At 45.5% G+C, this 17,686-nt stretch overlaps 1 protein-coding gene across 1 annotated transcript in view; it reads left to right on the top strand.

Moving 5' to 3' along the window:
* Positions 1-17,686, top strand: part of LOC115128116 (leucine-rich repeat-containing G-protein coupled receptor 6) — a 134,941-nt gene that overhangs the window by 59,071 nt on the left and 58,184 nt on the right. The window contains exons 3-6 of the mRNA XM_065021015.1: positions 3,803-3,874; positions 9,594-9,665; positions 14,773-14,988; positions 16,114-16,185. Of these exons, the coding sequence (XP_064877087.1) occupies positions 3,803-3,874; positions 9,594-9,665; positions 14,773-14,988; positions 16,114-16,185 (432 nt within the window). The remainder of the gene's footprint in view (positions 1-3,802; positions 3,875-9,593; positions 9,666-14,772; positions 14,989-16,113; positions 16,186-17,686) is intronic.

Genomic DNA, 17,686 nt, shown 5'->3' with positions numbered 1-17,686 from the left:
TCTTTCCCCTCTATACATCTCTCTCTCTATACCTCTACCTCTCAATTCAAATCAAGGGGCTTTATTGGCATGGGAAACATGTGTTAACATTGCCAAAGCAAGTGAGGTAGACAATATACAAAAGTGAAATAAACAATAAAAATGAACAGTAAATATTACACATACAGAAGTTTCAAAACAATAAAGACATTACAAATGTCATATTATATATATATATATATATATATATATATATATATATATATATATATACAGTGTTGTAACAATGTACAAATAGTTAAAGTACACAAGGGAAAATAAATAAGCATAAATATGGGTAAATAAATATGACCCCGCTCTCGCTCTCTACCTCTATAACTCTCTCTCACTCTCTGTGTGAGGCCTGCATCAGATACATCCAGATACTATCAGACGGTCACATTAAAGCCCAGCTGAGGACAGAAATGGAGAGTCTGGGAAGCAGGTAGTTCAGTGATAAGATTGTCTAGTGATGTAGAGAAGGACGTTGGACGGAGAGAGATGAGGTTGAGCAGAGGGGTTACAATGTGGCCCATCTGGTGGGGCTGGTGGAGACTGGTGGGGCTGGTGGAGACTGGTGGGGCTGGTGGAGACTGGTGGGGCTGGTGGGGCTGGTGGAGACTGGCGGGGCTTGTGGGGACTGGTGGGGCTGGTGGAGCGGGTGGATCTGGTGGGGCTGGTGCGGCTGGTGGGGCTTGTGGGAACTGGGAGGGCTGGTGGAGACTGGTGGGGCTGGTGGGGCTGGTGGAGACTGGTGCGGCTGGTGGGGCTTGTGGGGACTGGTGGGGCTGGTGGAGACTGGTGGGGCTGGTGGAGACTGGTGGGGCTGGTGGAGACTGGTGGGGCTTGTGGGGACTGGTGGGGCTGGTGGAGCTGGTGGGGCTTGTGCAGGCTGGTGGGGCTTGTAGGGCTGGTGGGGCTTGTGGGGCTTGTGGGGCTGGTGGGGCTTGTAGGGCTGGTGGGGCTTGTGGGGCTTGTGGGGCTTGTGGGGCTGGTGGACACTGGTGGGGCTGGTGGGGCTGGTGGAGACTGGTGGAGACTGGTGGGGCTTGTGGGGCTGGTGGAGACTGGTGGGGCTGGTGGGGCTGGTGGAGACTGGTGGAGCTGGTGGGGCTTGTGGGGCTGGTGGAGACTGGTGGGGCTGGTGGAGATTGGTGGAAACTGGTGGGGCTGGTGGGGCTTGTGGGGCTTGTGGGGCTGGTTGAGACTGGTGGAGACTGGTGGGGCTGGTGGAGACTGGTGGGGCTGGTGGGGCTTGTGGGGCTGGTGGAGACTGGTGGGGCTTGTGGGGCTGGTGGAGACTGGTGGGGCTTGTGGGGCTGGTGGAGACTGGTGGGGCTGGTGGGGCTTGTGGGGCTGGTGGAGACTGGTGGCGCTGGTGGGGCTTGTGGGGCTGGTGGAGACTGGTCGGGCTGGTGGGGCTGGTGGAGACTGGTGGGGCTGGTGGAGACTGGTGGGGTTGGTGGAGACTGGTGGGGCTGGTGGAGACTGGTGGGGCTGGTGGGGCTTGTGGGGCTGGTGGGGCTTGTGGGGCTGGTGGGGCTGGTGGAGACTGGTGGGGCTGGTGGGGCTTGTGGGGCTGGTGGAGACTGGTGGCGCTGGTGGGGCTTGTGGGGCTGGTGGAGACTGGTGGGGTTGGTGGAGACTGGTGGGGCTGGTGGAGACTGGTGGGGCTGGTGGGGCTTGTGGGGCTGGTGGGGCTGGTGGAGACTGGTGGGGCTGGTGGGGCTTGTGGGGCTGGTGGAGACTGGTGGGGCTGGTAGAGACTGGTGGGGCTGGTGGGGCTTGTGGGGCTGGTGGGGCTTGTGGGGCTGGTGGAGACTGGTGGGGCTGGTGGGGCTGGTGGACCATCTGGGGGACTTTGTAGGGGTGTGGGGTGTAGGGGTGTGGGGTGTGGGGTGTAGGGGTGTGGGGTGTGGGGTGTAGGGGTGTGGTGTGTGGGGTGTAGGGGTGTGGGGTGCAGGGGTGTGGGGTATAGGGGTGTGGGGTGTAGGGGTGTGGTGTGTGGGGTGTAGGGGTGTGCGGTGTAGGGGTGTAGAGTGTCAGGGGGTTCTATGTACAGTGGACGAGGAGGGGGGCTTGGTTCTAACTTGGTCCTTTAAAATAAAGTAAGGTTTGTGCTTTTAAATTTTGTAACTATTGGGCCAATAGTTTTGGGGACCCTATGCGCAGAACACAGCAAAACTTCTGCCTTTGGAGATTTTTCATTTTAAATAGTTTTAAAGATATTTCGCCATGGGGTGGAGAGAGATTCTATCCATTTCGCCATGGGGTGGAGAGAGATTCTACACATTTTGCCATGGGGTGGAGAGAGATTCTATCCATTTTGCCATGGGGTGGAGAGAGATTCTATCCATTTCGCCATGGGGTGGAGAGAGATTCTACACATTTTGCCATGGGGTTGAGAGAGATTCTACACATTTTGCCATGGGGTGGAGAGAGATTCTACACATTTTGCCATGGGGTGGAGAGAGATTCTACACATTTTGCCATGGGGTGGAGAGAGATTCTATCCATTTCGCCATGGGGTGGAGAGAGATTCTACACATTTTGCCATGGGGTGGAGAGAGATTCTATCCATTTTGCCATGGGGTGGAGAGAGATTCTATCCATTTCGCCATGGGGTGGAGAGAGATTCTACACATTTTGCCATGGGGTTGAGAGAGATTCTACACATTTTGCCATGGGGTGGAGAGAGATTCTACACATTTTGCCATGGGGTGGAGAGAGATTCTACACATTTTGCCATGGGGTGTAGAGAGATTCTACACATTTTGCCATGGGGTGGAGAGAGATTCTACACATTTTGCCATGGGGTTTGGAGAGATTATATTCATTTTGCCATGGGGTGGAGAGCAATTCCACACATTTTGCCATGGGGTGTAGAGATATTCTACACATTTTGCCATGGGGTGGAGAGAGATTCTATCCATTTTGCCATGGGGTGGAGAGCAATTCCACACATTTTGCCATGGGGTGGAGAGCAATTCCACACATTTTGCCATGGGGTGGAGAGCAATTCCACACATTTTGCCATGGGGTTTGGAGAGATTATATTCATTTTGCCATGGGGTGTAGAGAGATTTAGTTAGGGACAGTTTAATGACCAGGTTAAACTCTCGTCTCTAGTTGTGATCAGAATAGATTTATTTTCTCGTCGGGTCACAGTCAGGGGAAATCGTGGTCGTGATGATCCTAGATTAGCCCTGACTCATTGAGGTGATGATTCTAGATTAGCCCTGACTCATTGACGTGATGATTCTAGATTAGCCCTGACTCATTGAGGTGACGATTCTAGATTAGCCCTGACTCATTGAGGTGATGATTCTAGATTAGCCCTGACTCATTGACGTGATGATTCTAGATTAGCCCTGACTCATTGACGTGATGATTCTAGATTAGCCCTGACTCATTGAGGTGATGATTCTAGATTAGCCCTGACTCATTGACGTGATGATTCTAGATTAGCCCTGACTCATTGAGGTGATGATTCTAGATTAGCCCTGACTCATTGACGTGATGATTCTAGATTAGCCCTGACTCATTGACGTGATGATTCTAGATTAGCCCTGACTCATTGACGTGATGATGACATAGTTGTACCCCTTCACGATGACCTCAGTATAAAACTAGGCCAAGGAGGGAGAGAAGAACTGATCTAGAAAATACAGAAGTAGCAAAAACGAGAGACAGAGATGTTTGATGAGATTTGTGGAAGTAATGACGTCTTTAAGCTATTAACAAATGATGTATCTGTTTTTCTCTACTCCCGTTCTCTCTCCAGGCGTATCTCAGGGAACCGGTTAAGGTACATCTCTGGCCTCGCTCTCCATGGCCTACACAATCTCAAAGTGTTGTAAGTACACACACACACACACACACACACACACACACACACACACACACACACACACACTCCTCACCGGGTGTGTTTTATGTGTGTGTGAGGCAGTGACAGTAAAGACGTCAGTAATCTGTCTTTACCGCTAGACTAATAAAATACTAAATACTACTAAATACTAATAAATACTAAATACTAATACATACTAAATACTACTAAATACTAATAAATACTAAATACTAATAAATACTAAATACTAATACATACTAAATACTACTAAATACTAAATACTACTAAATACTAATAAATACTAAATACTACTAAATATTAAATACTAATAAATACTAATAAATACTCAATACTAATACATACTAAATACTAATAAATACTAAATACTAATGAATACTAAATACTAATAAATACTAAATACTAATGAATACTAATTGCTAATAAATACTAAATACTAAGAAGTACTGAACACTAAGAAATACTAAACACTAAGAAATACTAAATACTAATAAATACTAATACATACTAAAAACGAATAAATACTAAATACTAATACATACTAAACACTAAGAAATACTAAACACAAATAAATACTACTACATACTACTACCACCAACTGAGCTGTCAGTTATTATCCCTGCTAACTGAGCTGTCTGTTATTATCCCTGCTAACTGAGCTGTCTGTTATTATCCCTGCTAACTGAGCTGTCTGTTATTATCCCTGCTAACTGGGCTGTCTGTTATTATCCCTGCTAACTGGGCTGTCTGTTATTATCCCTGCTAACTGAGCTGTCTGTTATTATCCCTGCTAACTGAGCTGTCTGTTATTATCCCTGCTAACTGAGCTGTCTGTTATTATCCCTGCTAACTGAGCTGTCTGTTATTATCCCTGCTAACTGGGCTGTCTGTTATTATCCCTGCTAACTGAGCTGTCTGTTGTTATCCCTGCTAACTGAGCTGTCTGTTATTATCCCTGCTAACTGAGCTGTCTGTTATTATCCCTGCTAACTGAGCTGTCTGTTATTATCCCTGCTAACTGAGCTGTCTGTTATTATCCCTGCTAACTGAGCTGTCTGTTGTTATCCCTGCTAATTATCCCTGCTAACTGAGCTGTCTGTTATTATCCCTGCTAATTATCCCTGCTAACTGAGCTGTCTGTTATTATCCCTGCTAATTATCCCTGCTAACTGAGATGTCTGTTGTTATCCCTGCTAACTGAGCTGTCTGTTATTATCCCTGCTAACTGAGCTGTCTGTTATTATCCCTGCTAACTGAGCTGTCTGTTATTATCCCTGCTAACTGAGATGTCTGTTATTATCCCTGCTAACTGAGCTGTCTGTTATTATCCCTGCTAACTGAGCTGTCTGTTATTATCCCTGCTAATTATCCCTGCTAACTGAGCTGTCTGTTATTATCCCTGCTAACTGAGCTGTCTGTTGTTATCCCTGCTAACTGAGCTGTCTGTTGTTATCCCTGCTAACTGAGCTGTCTGTTATTATCCCTGCTAACTGAGCTGTCTGTTGTTATCCCTGCTAACTGAGCTGTCTGTTATTATCCCTGCTAATTATCCCTGCTAACTGAGCTGTCTGTTGTTATCCCTGCTAACTGAGCTGTCTGTTATTATCCCTGCTAACTGAGATGTCTGTTATTATCCCTGCTAATTATCCCTGCTAACTGAGCTGTCTGTTATTATCCCTGCTAACTGAGCTGTCAGTTATTATCCCTGCTAACTGAGCTGTCTGTTATTATCCCTGCTAATTATCCCTGCTAACTGAGCTGTCTGTTATTATCCCTGCTAACTGAGCTGTCTGTTATTATCCCTGCTAACTGAGCTGTCTGTTATTATCCCTGCTAACTGAGCTGTCTGTTATTATCCCTGCTAACTGAGCTGTCTGTTATTATCCCTGCTAACTGAGCTGTCAGTTATTATCCCTGCTAACTGAGCTGTCTGTTATTATCCCTGCTAACTGAGCTGTCTGTTATTATCCCTGCTAACTGAGCTGTCTGTTATTATCCCTGCTAACTGAGCTGTCTGTTATTATCCCTGCTAACTGAGCTGTCTGTTATTATCCCTGCTAACTGGGATGTCTGTTGTTATCCCTGCTAACTGAGCTGTCTGTTATTATCCCTGCTAACTGAGCTGTCTGTTATTATCCCTGCTAATTATCCCTGCTAACTGAGCTGTCTGTTATTATCCCTGCTAACTGAGCTGTCAGTTATTATCCCTGCTAACTGAGCTGTCTGTTATTATCCCTGCTAATTATCCCTGCTAACTGAGCTGTCTGTTATTATCCCTGCTAACTGAGCTGTCTGTTATTATCCCTGCTAACTGAGCTGTCTGTTATTATCCCTGCTAACTGAGCTGTCTGTTATTATCCCTGCTAACTGAGCTGTCTGTTATTATCCCTGCTAATTATCCCTGCTAACTGAGCTGTCTGTTATTATCCCTGCTAATTATCCCTGCTAACTGAGATGTCTGTTGTTATCCCTGCTAACTGAGCTGTCTGTTATTATCCCTGCTAATTATCCCTGCTAACTGAGCTGTCTGTTATTATCCCTGCTAACTGAGCTGTCTGTTATTATCCCTGCTAACTGAGCTGTCTGTTATTATCCCTGCTAACTGAGCTGTCTGTTATTATCCCTGCTAACTGAGCTGTCTGTTATTATCCCTGCTAACTGAGCTGTCTGTTATTATCCCTGCTAACTGAGCTGTCTGTTATTATCCCTGCTAACTGAGCTGTCTGTTATTATCCCTGCTAACTGAGCTGTCTGTTATTATCCCTGCTAATTATCCCTGCTAACTGAGCTGTCTGTTATTATCCCTGCTAATTATCCCTGCTAACTGAGCTGTCTGTTATTATCCCTGCTAACTGAGCTGTCTGTTATTATCCCTGCTAATTATCCCTGCTAACTGAGCTGTCTGTTATTATCCCTGCTAACTGAGCTGTCTGTTATTATCCCTGCTAACTGAGCTGTCTGTTATTATCCCTGCTAACTGAGATGTCTGTTATTATCCCTGCTAACTGAGCTGTCTGTTATTATCCCTGCTAATTATCCCTGCTAACTGAGCTGTCTGTTATTATCCCTGCTAACTGAGATGTCTGTTATTATCCCTGCTAACTGAGCTGTCTGTTATTATCCCTGCTAATTATCCCTGCTAACTGAGATGTCTGTTATTATCCCTGCTAACTGAGCTGGCATATCATCACTACAGTTAAAAAAAAAAATATATATATATTCACCAAACTCATTGAGGTAATTCTGTTTTGATTCACTCCGAAAGAAAAAAACAAGAAGTGAGAAGCTGTAAGCTATGGAAGGGTTGGATGGGCTGATATACAGGTCTTTGGCTGGTGTCGTCTGTTAGAGGCTGGTTGGGTCTGTTAGTGGTGGTTGGGTCTGTTAGAGGCTGGTTGGGTCTGTTAGAGGCTGGTTGGGTCTGTTAGAGGCTGGTTGGGTCTGTTAGTGGTGGTTGGGTCTGTTAGAGGCTGGTTGGGTCTGTTAGTGGTGGTTGGGTCTGTTAGTGGTGGTTGGGTCTGTTAGAGGCTGGTTGGGTCTGTTAGAGACTGGTTGGGTATGTTAGAGACTGGTTGGGTATGTTTAGAGGCTGGTTGGATCTGTTAGTGGTGGTTGGGTCTGTTAGTGGTGGTTGGGTCTGTTAGAGGCTGGTTGGGTCTGTTAGAGGCTGGTTGGGTATGTTTAGAGGCTGGTTGGGTCTGTTAGTGGCTGGTTGGGTCTGTTAGAGGCTGCTTGGGTCTGTTAGGGGCTGGTTGGGTCTGTTAGAGGCTGGTTGGGTCTGTTAGAGGCTGGTTGGGTCTGTTAAGACTGGTTGGGTCTGTTAGAGGCTGGTTGGGTCTGTTAGGGGCTGGTTGGGTCTGATAGGGGTTGGTTGGGTCTGTTAGTGGCTGGTTGGTTCTGTTAAAGCTTGGTTGGGTTTGGGGCTGGTTGGGTCTGTTTGGGGCTGGTTGGGTCTGTTAGAGGCTGGTTGGGTCTGTTAGAGGCTGGTTGGGTCTGTTAGGGGCTGGTTGGGTCAGTTAGTGGCTGGTTGGGTCTGTTAGTGGCTGGTTGGTTCTGTTAATGGCTGGTTGGGTCTGTTAGGGGCTGGTTGGGTCTGTTAGAGGCTTGTTGGGTATGTTTAGAGGCTGGTTGGGTCTGTTAGGGGCTGGTTTGGTCTGTTAAGACTGGTTGGGTCTGTTAGAGGCTGGTTGGGTCTGTTAGGGGCTGGTTGGGTCTGTTAGAGGCTTGTTGGGTCTGTTAGTGGCTGGTGTGTTCTGGTAATGGCTGGTTGGGTCTGTTAGTGGCTGGTTGGGTCGGTTAGTGGCTGGTTGGGTCTGTTAGTGGCTGGTTGGTTCTGTTAATGGCTGGTTGGGTCTGTTAGGGGCTGGTTGGGTCTGTTAGGGGCTGGTTGGGTCTGTTAGAGGCTTGTTGGGTATGTTTAGAGGCTGGTTGGGTCTGTTAGGGGCTGGTTGGGTCTGTTAAGACTGGTTGGGTCTGTTAGAGGCTGGTTGGGTCTGTTAGGGGCTGGTTGGGTCTGTTAGAGGCTTGTTGGGTCTGTTAGTGGCTGGTGTGTTCTGGTAATGGCTGGTTGGGTCTGTTAGTGGCTGGTTGGGTCGGTTAGTGGCTGGTTGGGTCTGTTAGTGGCTGGTTGGTTCTGTTAATGGCTGGTTGGGTCTGTTAGTGGCTGCAAATTGTCTGGGTAGCCATTTGATTAGATGTTCAGGAGTCTTATGGCTTGGGGTAGAAGCTGTTTAGAATCCTCTTGGACCTAGTCTTGGCGCTTGATGTCATCTGCCCCATCACCTCATGTTGCAGAATGATAATGCAGGGCCGCGTGTCACAAGGATCTGTACACAATTCCTGGAAGCTGGAAATGTCCCAGTTCTTCCATGGCCTGCATACTCACCAGACATGTCAGCCATTGAGCATGTTTGGGATGCTCTGGATTGACTTGTATGACAGCGTGTTTCTAAACCGGAACGGTTGTTGCTAACGTGCGCTAATGTGACTAGAATGACATTGTAAACAACAGCAAACTTTCTGGGACATAGACATGTCTTATATGGACAGAAAGGTCTTAAATTCGTGTTAATCTAACTGCATTGTCATATTAACAGTAGCTATTACAGTGAGAAAATACCATGCTATTGTGTGAGGAGAGTGCACAACAACACAACCCTTTTATCACGGGCAACTGCTTTGATACATTCACCTCTGAAGGTAAATAATGTACTTACATTCAGTAATCTGGCTCTGATCTGTCATCCTGACGGTCCCAGAGATAAAATGTAGCGTAGTTTTGTTTGTATTATCTTTTACCAGATCTATTGTGTTATATTCTCCTACATTAATTTAACATTTCCACAAACCTCAAAGTGTTTCCTTTCAAATGGTACCAAGAATATGCATATCCTTGCTTCAGGGCCTGAGCTACAGGCAGTTAGATTTGGGTATGTCACTTTATGAAGCATATCTGTATTCCCAGTCATGTGACATCTTTAGATTAAGGCAACATGAATTTATTCAAATGGACTGATTTCCTCATATGAACTGTAACTCAGTCGATGTGTAACTCTGTGTCGTTGTATGTGTCGAACTGCTTTGCTTTATCTTGGCCAGGTAGCAATTGTAAATGAGAACTTGTTCTCAACTTGCCTACCTGGTTAAATAAAGGTGAAATAAAAATAAATAAAATAAAAAGATACTAATGTTGTTGTCTGGTTCACAGGATGCTTCAGAATAATCAGCTGGAAAGACTTCCCAATGACATTCCATGGAATCTACCCAACCTGCTGTCTCTGTGAGTAACACACACACACACACACACACACACACACACACACACACACACACACACACACACACACACACACACTCCTCACCGGGTGTGTTTTATGTGTGTGTGAGGCAGCGACAGTAAAGACGTCAGTAATCTATCTTTACCTCTAGACTAATAAATACTAAATACTAATAAATACTAAATACTAAATACTAATAAATACTAAATACTAATACTAATGAATACTAAATACTACTAAATACTAAATACTAATGAATACTAAATACTAATAAATACTAAATACTAATAAATACTAAATACTAATGAATACTAAATACTACTAAACACTAAATACTACTAAATACTAAATACTACTAAATACTAAGTACTAATCAATACTAAATCCTAATGAATACTAAATACTAATAAATACTAAATACTAATGAATACTAATTGCTAATAAATACTAAACACTAAGAAGTACTGAACACTAAGAAATACTAAACACTAAGAAATACTAAATACTAATACATACTAAAAACGAATAAATACTAAATACGAATACATACTAAATACTAAACACTAAGGAATACTAAATACTAATACATACTTAACACTAAGAAATACTAAACACAAAGAAATACTACTAAATACTAAACACATAAATACTATTTCTACAATGACTTTCATAAAGTTTTACCTCTGGACTAATAAATACTAAATACTAAGAAATACTAAATACTAAGAAATACTAAACACTAATAAATACTATTTCTACAATGACTTTCATAAAGTTGTACCTCAAGACTAATAAATACTAAATACTAAGAAATACTACATACTAATACATACTAAATACTAAGAAATATAAATACTAATACATACTCAACACTAATACATACTAAACACTAAGAAATACTAAATACTAATACATACTAAATACTAATACATACTAAATACTAAGAAATATTAAATACTAATACATACTAAATACTAATAAATACTAAACACTAATAAATAATATTTCTACAATGACTTTCATAAAGTTTTACCTCTAGACTAATAAATACTAAATACTAAGAAATACTACATACTAATACATACTAAATACTAAGAAATACTACATACTAATAAATACTAAACACTAAGAAATACTAAATACTAATACATACTAAAAACGAATAAATACTAATACATACTAAACACTAATAATACTAAACACTAATAAATACTACTGCTACAACGACTTTCATAAAGTTTATAAAGCCCCTTTTGCATCAGCAGATGTCACAAAGTTCTTATACAGAAACCCAGCCTAAAACCCCAAACAGCAAGCAATGCAGATGTAGAAGCACTGTGGCTAGTCAAAACTCCCTAGAAAGGCCAAAACCTAGGAAGAAACCCAGAGAGGAACCAGGCTCTGAGGGGTGGCCAGTCCTCTTCTGGCTGTGCTGGGTAGAGAGGAACCAGGCTCTGAGGGGTGACCAGTCCTCTTCTGGCTGTGCTGGGTAGAGAGGAACCAGGCTCTGAGGGGTGGCCAGTCCTCTTCTGGCTGTACAGGGTAGACCAGAGGAACCAGGCTCTGAGGGGTGGCCAGTCCTCTTCTGACTGTACTGGGTAGAGAGGAACCAGGCTATGAGGGGTGGCCAGTCCTCTTCTGGCTGTACTGGGTAGAGAGGAACCAGGCTCTGAGGTGTGGCCAGTCCTCTTCTGGCTGTGCTGGGGGAGAGGAACCAGGCTCTGAGGGGTGGCCAGTCCTCTTCTGGCTGTACTGGGTAGAGAGGAACCAGGCTCTGAGGTGTGGCCAGTCCTCTACTGGCTGTACTGGGTATAGAGGAACCAGGCTCTGAGGGTGACCAGTCCTCTACTGGCTGTTACTGGGTAGAGAGGAACCAGGCTCTGAGGGGTGGCCAGTCCTCTTCTGGCTGTTCCGGGTAGAGAGGAACCAGGCTCTGAGGGGTGGCCAGTCCTCTTCTGGCTGTACTGGGTAGACCAGAGGAACCAGGCTCTGAGGGGTGGCCAGTCCTCTTCTGGCTGTGCTGGGGGAGAGGAACCAGGCTCTGAGGGGTGGCCAGTCCTCTTCTGGCTGTGCCGGGTGGAGATCATAACAGTACATGGCCATTAAAGACCAGATTGTTCTTCAAGATGTTCAAACATTCATAGATGACCAACAGGGTCAAATAATAATCCGTGTTTATAGAGGGTGAAACAGGTCAGGAGTAAATGTCAGGTGGCTTTTCATAGACGAGCATTCAGAGTTCGATACAGCAGGTGCGGTAGAGAGAGGGGGTCCAAGAAGCAAGTTTGAACATAAATTGGCTTGAAAATCTATGGCAAGACATGAAAATGGCTGTCTAGAAACTTGGAATAGCTTGAACAAAATGTATTTTTATAATAATGGGCCAAAATAGTACAATCCAGGTATGCAAAGCTCTTATAGATTTACAGCTGTAATCACAGCCAAATGTGCTTCTGTCATTGACTCAGGGGGTTGAATATATTCGTGTTTTCTTTTCCATTAAGATTGTTTTCATGTTAGAATTGTTCTTTCACTTTAATATTGCAGAGTTTTTTTGTAGAGATCATTGACATTAAATGACAATTAAATCGATTTTAATCCCACTTTGTAAAACAACAAAATGTGGAAAAAGTCAGGGGGTGTGAATACTTTCTGAAATCACTAAATACAGTATATGAGTCGTCTGTAAATGTCCACCAGAGCTGTTGCCAGACAATTTAATGTTTATGTCTCTACCATAAGCCGCCTCCAACGTTGTTTTAGAGAATTTGGCAGTACGTCCAACCGGCCTCACAACCACAGGCCACGTCTATGGCATTATGTGGGTGAGCGATTTGCTGTTGTAACCATTGTGAACAGAGTGCCTCATGGAGGCGGGGTTATGGTATGGGCAGGCATAAACTATGGACAATGAACACAATTGAATTTTATCAATGGCAGATTAAATGTGCAGAGATACAGTGAGGAGATGAGGCCCATTGTGAGGCCCGTTTTCTTTTTAAGGTATCTGTTACCAACAGATGCATATCTGTATTCCCAATCATGTTACATCCATAGATTAGGACCTAATTAATTTATTTCAATTGACTGATTTCCTTATGAACTGTAACTCAGTAAAATCTTTGAAATTGTTGCATGTTGCGTATATATTTGTATTCAGTGTAGTTTGTCTGAAGTCCAATATGAAATCCATTCAGGTTCACATTGTGAGTGTCAGATAGAGTTGACTAAAGCAGTTGTAAGTAGCTGGTGAGATGAGTCAGGCGCAGGACAGCAGATAATATATATATATATATATATATATATATATATATATATATATATATATAATATAACTAATAAAATACTTTACTCAAAAATTCAAACATGACACGTAAAAATGCACAGCCACACAATACGAACCACAATACAACAATCACTCACAAATACAACATGTAGAACAGGTAGAACAGGTAGAACAGGGGGCCACACAATACGAACCACAATACAACATGGAGAACAGGTAGAACAGGTAGAACAGGTAGAACAGGGGGCCACACAATACGAACCACAATACAACATGGAGAACAGGTAGAACAGGTAGAACAGGGGGCCACACAATACGAACCACAATACAACATGGAGAACAGGTAGAACAGGTAGAACAGGGGGCCACAGATAGAGCATGTATTCAGAGCATGCATTCAGATAGAGCATGTATTCAGATAGAGCATGTATTCAGAGCATGCATTCAGATGGAGCATGTATTCAGACAGAGCATGTATTCAGAGCATGCATTCAGATAGAGCATACATTCAGACAGAGCATGTATTCAGAGCATGTATTCAGATAGAGCATGTATTCAGAGCATGCACTTAGACAGAGCATTATTCAGAGCAGGCATTCAGATAGAGCATGTATTCAGAGCATGCACTTAGACAGAGCATGTATTCAGATAGAGCATTCATTGAAATCCCCCCCAGTTAATTATCTGATGTCCATAAAATGATTCAAAGAGACTCTAAATGAGGTCATAAATTATATGATACATGTCATCAAGATGTATTGATATGAATTCAACAACCCTTTGTTCTCCCCTCCTCTCCTCTCCTCTCCTCTCCTCTCCTCTCCTCTCCTCTCCTCTCCTCTCCTCTCCTCTCTTATCACCTCTTCACCTCTTCTCCTCTCCTCTCCTCTCTTCTCACCTCTTCACCTCCTCTCCTCTCCTCTCCTCTCCTCTCCTCTCCTCTCCTCTCCTCTCCTCACCTCTTCTCCTCTCCTCTCCTCTCTTCTCACCTCTTCACCTCTTCTCTCCTCTCCTCTCCTCTCCTCTCCTCTCCTCTCCTCTCCTCTCCTCTCCTCTCCTCTCTTCTCTCCCTCTCCCTCCTCTCCTCTCCTCTCCCTTCCTCTCCTCTCCTCTCCTCTCCTCTCCTCTCTCTCCTCTCCTCTCCCCTCTCCTCTCCTCTCCTCTCCTCTCCTCTCCCTCTCCTCTCCTCTCTCTCCTCTCCTCTCCTCTCTCTCTCCTCTCCCTCCTCTCCTCTCCTCTCACCTCCTCTCTCTCTCTTCTCCTCTCTCCTCTCTTCTCCTCTCCTCTCTCTCTCTTCTCACCTCTTCACCTCTTCTCTTCTCACCTCTTCACCTCTTCTCCTCTCCTCTCCTCTCCTCTCCTCTCCTCTCCTCTCCTCTCCTCTCCTCTCCTCTCCTCTCCTCTCCTCTCCTCTCCTCTCCTCTCCTCTCTCTCCTCTCTTCTCCTCTCCTCTCCTCTCCTCTCCTCTCTCTTCTCACCTCTTCACCTCTTCTCCTCTCACCTCTCACCTCTCACCTCTTCTCCTCTCCTCTCCTCTCCTCTCCTCTCCTCTCTCCTCTCCTCTTCCTCTTCTCTCACCTCTCCTCTCTCTCCTCTCCTCTCCTCTCCTCTCTTCTCACCTCCTCTCCTCTCCTCTCCTCTCCTCTCTCTCTCTCCTCTCACCTCTTCACCTCTTCCCTCTCTCTCCTCTCCTCTCCTCTCTTCTCACCTCTTCACCTCTTCTCTTCTCACCTCCTCACCTCTTCTCCTCTCCTCTCCTCTCCTCTCCTCTCCTCTCCTCTCCTCTCCTCTCCTCTCCTCTCCTCTCCTCTCCTCTCCTCCAGGCGTCTGGATGCTAACCTGTTATCTGAGGTGCCTGCGCGGTCACTAGGTGGTCTTAGGTCTCTAAGACACCTGTGGTTGGATGATAACAGTTTAACAGAGATCCCTGTCTCTGCTCTGGACTCTCTGCCGGCCCTACAAGCTATGACCCTCGCTCTCAACCATATCACTCACATACCTGACCATGCATTTAGCAACCTCTCATCACTGGTCGTACTGTGAGTACCCTCTGGTGTGTGTGGGGGGGGGGGATTCATCACTGGTCGTACTGTGAGTACCCTCTGGTTGTGGGGGGGGATTCATCACTGGTCGTACTGTGAGTACCCTCTGGTTGTGTTTGGGGGGGGGGATTCATCACTGGTCGTACTGTGAGTACCCTCTGGTGTGTGTGGGGGGATTCATCACTGGTCGTACTGTGAGTACCCTCTGGTTGTGTGTGGGGGGATTCATCACTGGTCGTACTGTGAGTACCCTCTGGTTGTGTGTGGGGGGATTCATCACTGGTCGTACTGTGAGTACCCTCTGGTTGTGTGTGGGGGGATTCATCACTGGTCGTACTGTGAGTACCCTCTGGTTGTGTGTGTCACTGGGGGTGTGTGGGGGGATTCATCACTGGTCGTACTATGAGTACCCTCTGGTTGTGTGTGTGGGGGGTGTGTGGGGGGATTCATCACTGGTCGTACTGTGAGTACCCTCTGCTTGTGTGTGGGGGGATTCATCACTGGTCGTACTATGAGTACCCTCTGGTTGTGTGTGTGGGGGGGATTCATCACTGGTCGTACTATGAGTACCCTCTGGTTGTGTGTGTGTGGGGGGGAATCATCACTGGTCGTACTGTGAGTACCCTCTGCTTGTGTGTGTGGGGGAATCATCACTGGTCGTACTGTGAGTACCCTCTGGTTGTGTGTGTGTGGGGGGATTCATCACTGGTCGTACTGTGAGTACCCTCTGCTTGTGTGTGTGTGGGGGGAATTCATCACTGGTCGTACTGTGAGTACCCTCTAGTTGTGTGTGTGGGGGGGGATTCATCACTGGTCGTACTGTGAGTACACTCTAGTTGTGTGTGTGTGGGGTGTGGGGGATTCATCACTGGTCGTACTGTGAGTACCCTCTAGTTGTGTGTGTGTGGGGTGTGGGGGGGGGGGATTCATCACTGGTCGTACTGTGAGTACCCTCTAGTTGTGTGTGTGGGCGCGGGGATTAGAGGGGGTTTATGTGTCTGTCTGTTATCTGACAATGTGTCTGTTGTCTTTCTGAGGTCAGTCGTGTTGAGATGTGTGTTTTAACTGTGATTGGCTGAAAAGTATTTCCTTCGTTGTGATTGGCTGTCTTTCTGTGCATAGTCATCTCCATAACAACCAGATCCAGACGATGGGAGAGAGGTGTTTCCAAGGTTTGCTCAGTCTGGAGACACTGTGAGTAAACACGCACGCACACACGCGCACACGCGCACACACACACACACACACACACACACACACACACACACACACACACACACACACACACACACACACACACACACACACACACACACCTTGAGAAAATGTATCCCATCCTATGGAGTTCTCCAGATGTTCCTGTGCCTAAGAACACGAAGGTAACCTGCCTAAATGACTACCAACCTGTAGCAATCACGTCTGTAGCCATGAAGTGCTTTGAAAGGTTGGTCATGGCTCACATCAACACCATTATCCCAGAAACCCTAGACCCACTCCAATTTGCATACTGCCCAAACAGATCCACAGATGATGCAACATCTATTGCTCTCCACACCACCCTTTCTCATCTGGACAAAAGGAACACCTATGTGAGAATGCTGTTAATTGACTACAGCTCAGCGTTCAACACCATAGTGCCCTCAAAGCTCATCACTAAGAACCCTGGGACTAAGCACCTCCCTCTGCAACTAGATCTTGGACTTCCTGATGTGCAGCCCCAGGTGGTGAAGGTAAGGAGCAACACATCTGCCACGCAGATCCTCAACACTGGAGCCCCTCAGGGGTGCGTGCTCAGTCCCCTCCTGTACTCCCTGTTCACCCATGACTGCATGGCCAGGCACGACTCCAACACCATCATTACGTTTGCGACGAGACGAGACAGCCTATAGGGAGGAGGTCAGAGACCTGGCCGGGTGGTGCCAGAATAACAACCTATCCCTCAAAGTAATCAAGACTAAGCAGATGATTGTGGACTACATGAAAAGTAGGACTGAGCACGCCCCCATTCTCATTGAATTTATTTTTTATTTCACCTTTATTTAACCAGGTAGGCAAGTTGAGAACAAGTTCTCATTTACAATTGCGACCTGGCCAAGATAAAGCAAAGCAGTTCGACACATACAACGACACAGAGTTACACATGGAGTAAAACAAACATACAGTCAATAAAACAGTAAAAAAAACAAGTCTATATACAATGTGAGCAAATTAGGTGAGAAGGGAGGTAAAGGCAAAAAAGGCCATGGTGGCAAAGTAAATACAATATAGCAAGTAAAACACTGGAATGGTAGTTTTGCAATGGAAGAATGTGCAAAGTAGAAATAAAAATAATGGGGTGCAAAGGAGCAAAATAAATAAATAAATTAAATACAGTTGGGAAAGAGGTAGTTGTTTGGGCTAAATTATAGGTGGGCTATGTACAGGTGCAGTAATCTGTAAGATGCTCTGACAGTTGGTGCTTAAAGCTAGTGAGGGAGATAAGTGTTTCCAATTTAAGAGATTTTTGTAGTTCGTTCCAGTCATTGGCAGCAGAGAACTGGAAGGAGAGGCGGCCAAAGAAAGAATTGGTTTTGGGGGTGACTAGAGAGATATACCTGCTGGAGCGTGTGCTACAGGTGGGAGATGCTATGGTGACCAGCGAGCTGAGATAAGGGGGACTTTACCTAGCAGGGTCTTGTAGATGACATGGAGCCAG

Source organism: Oncorhynchus nerka, linkage group LG7, assembly GCF_034236695.1.
Source record: "Oncorhynchus nerka isolate Pitt River linkage group LG7, Oner_Uvic_2.0, whole genome shotgun sequence".
NCBI lineage: Eukaryota > Metazoa > Chordata > Actinopteri > Salmoniformes > Salmonidae > Oncorhynchus > Oncorhynchus nerka.
This window is presented reverse-complemented; position numbering and strand designations above follow the sequence as displayed.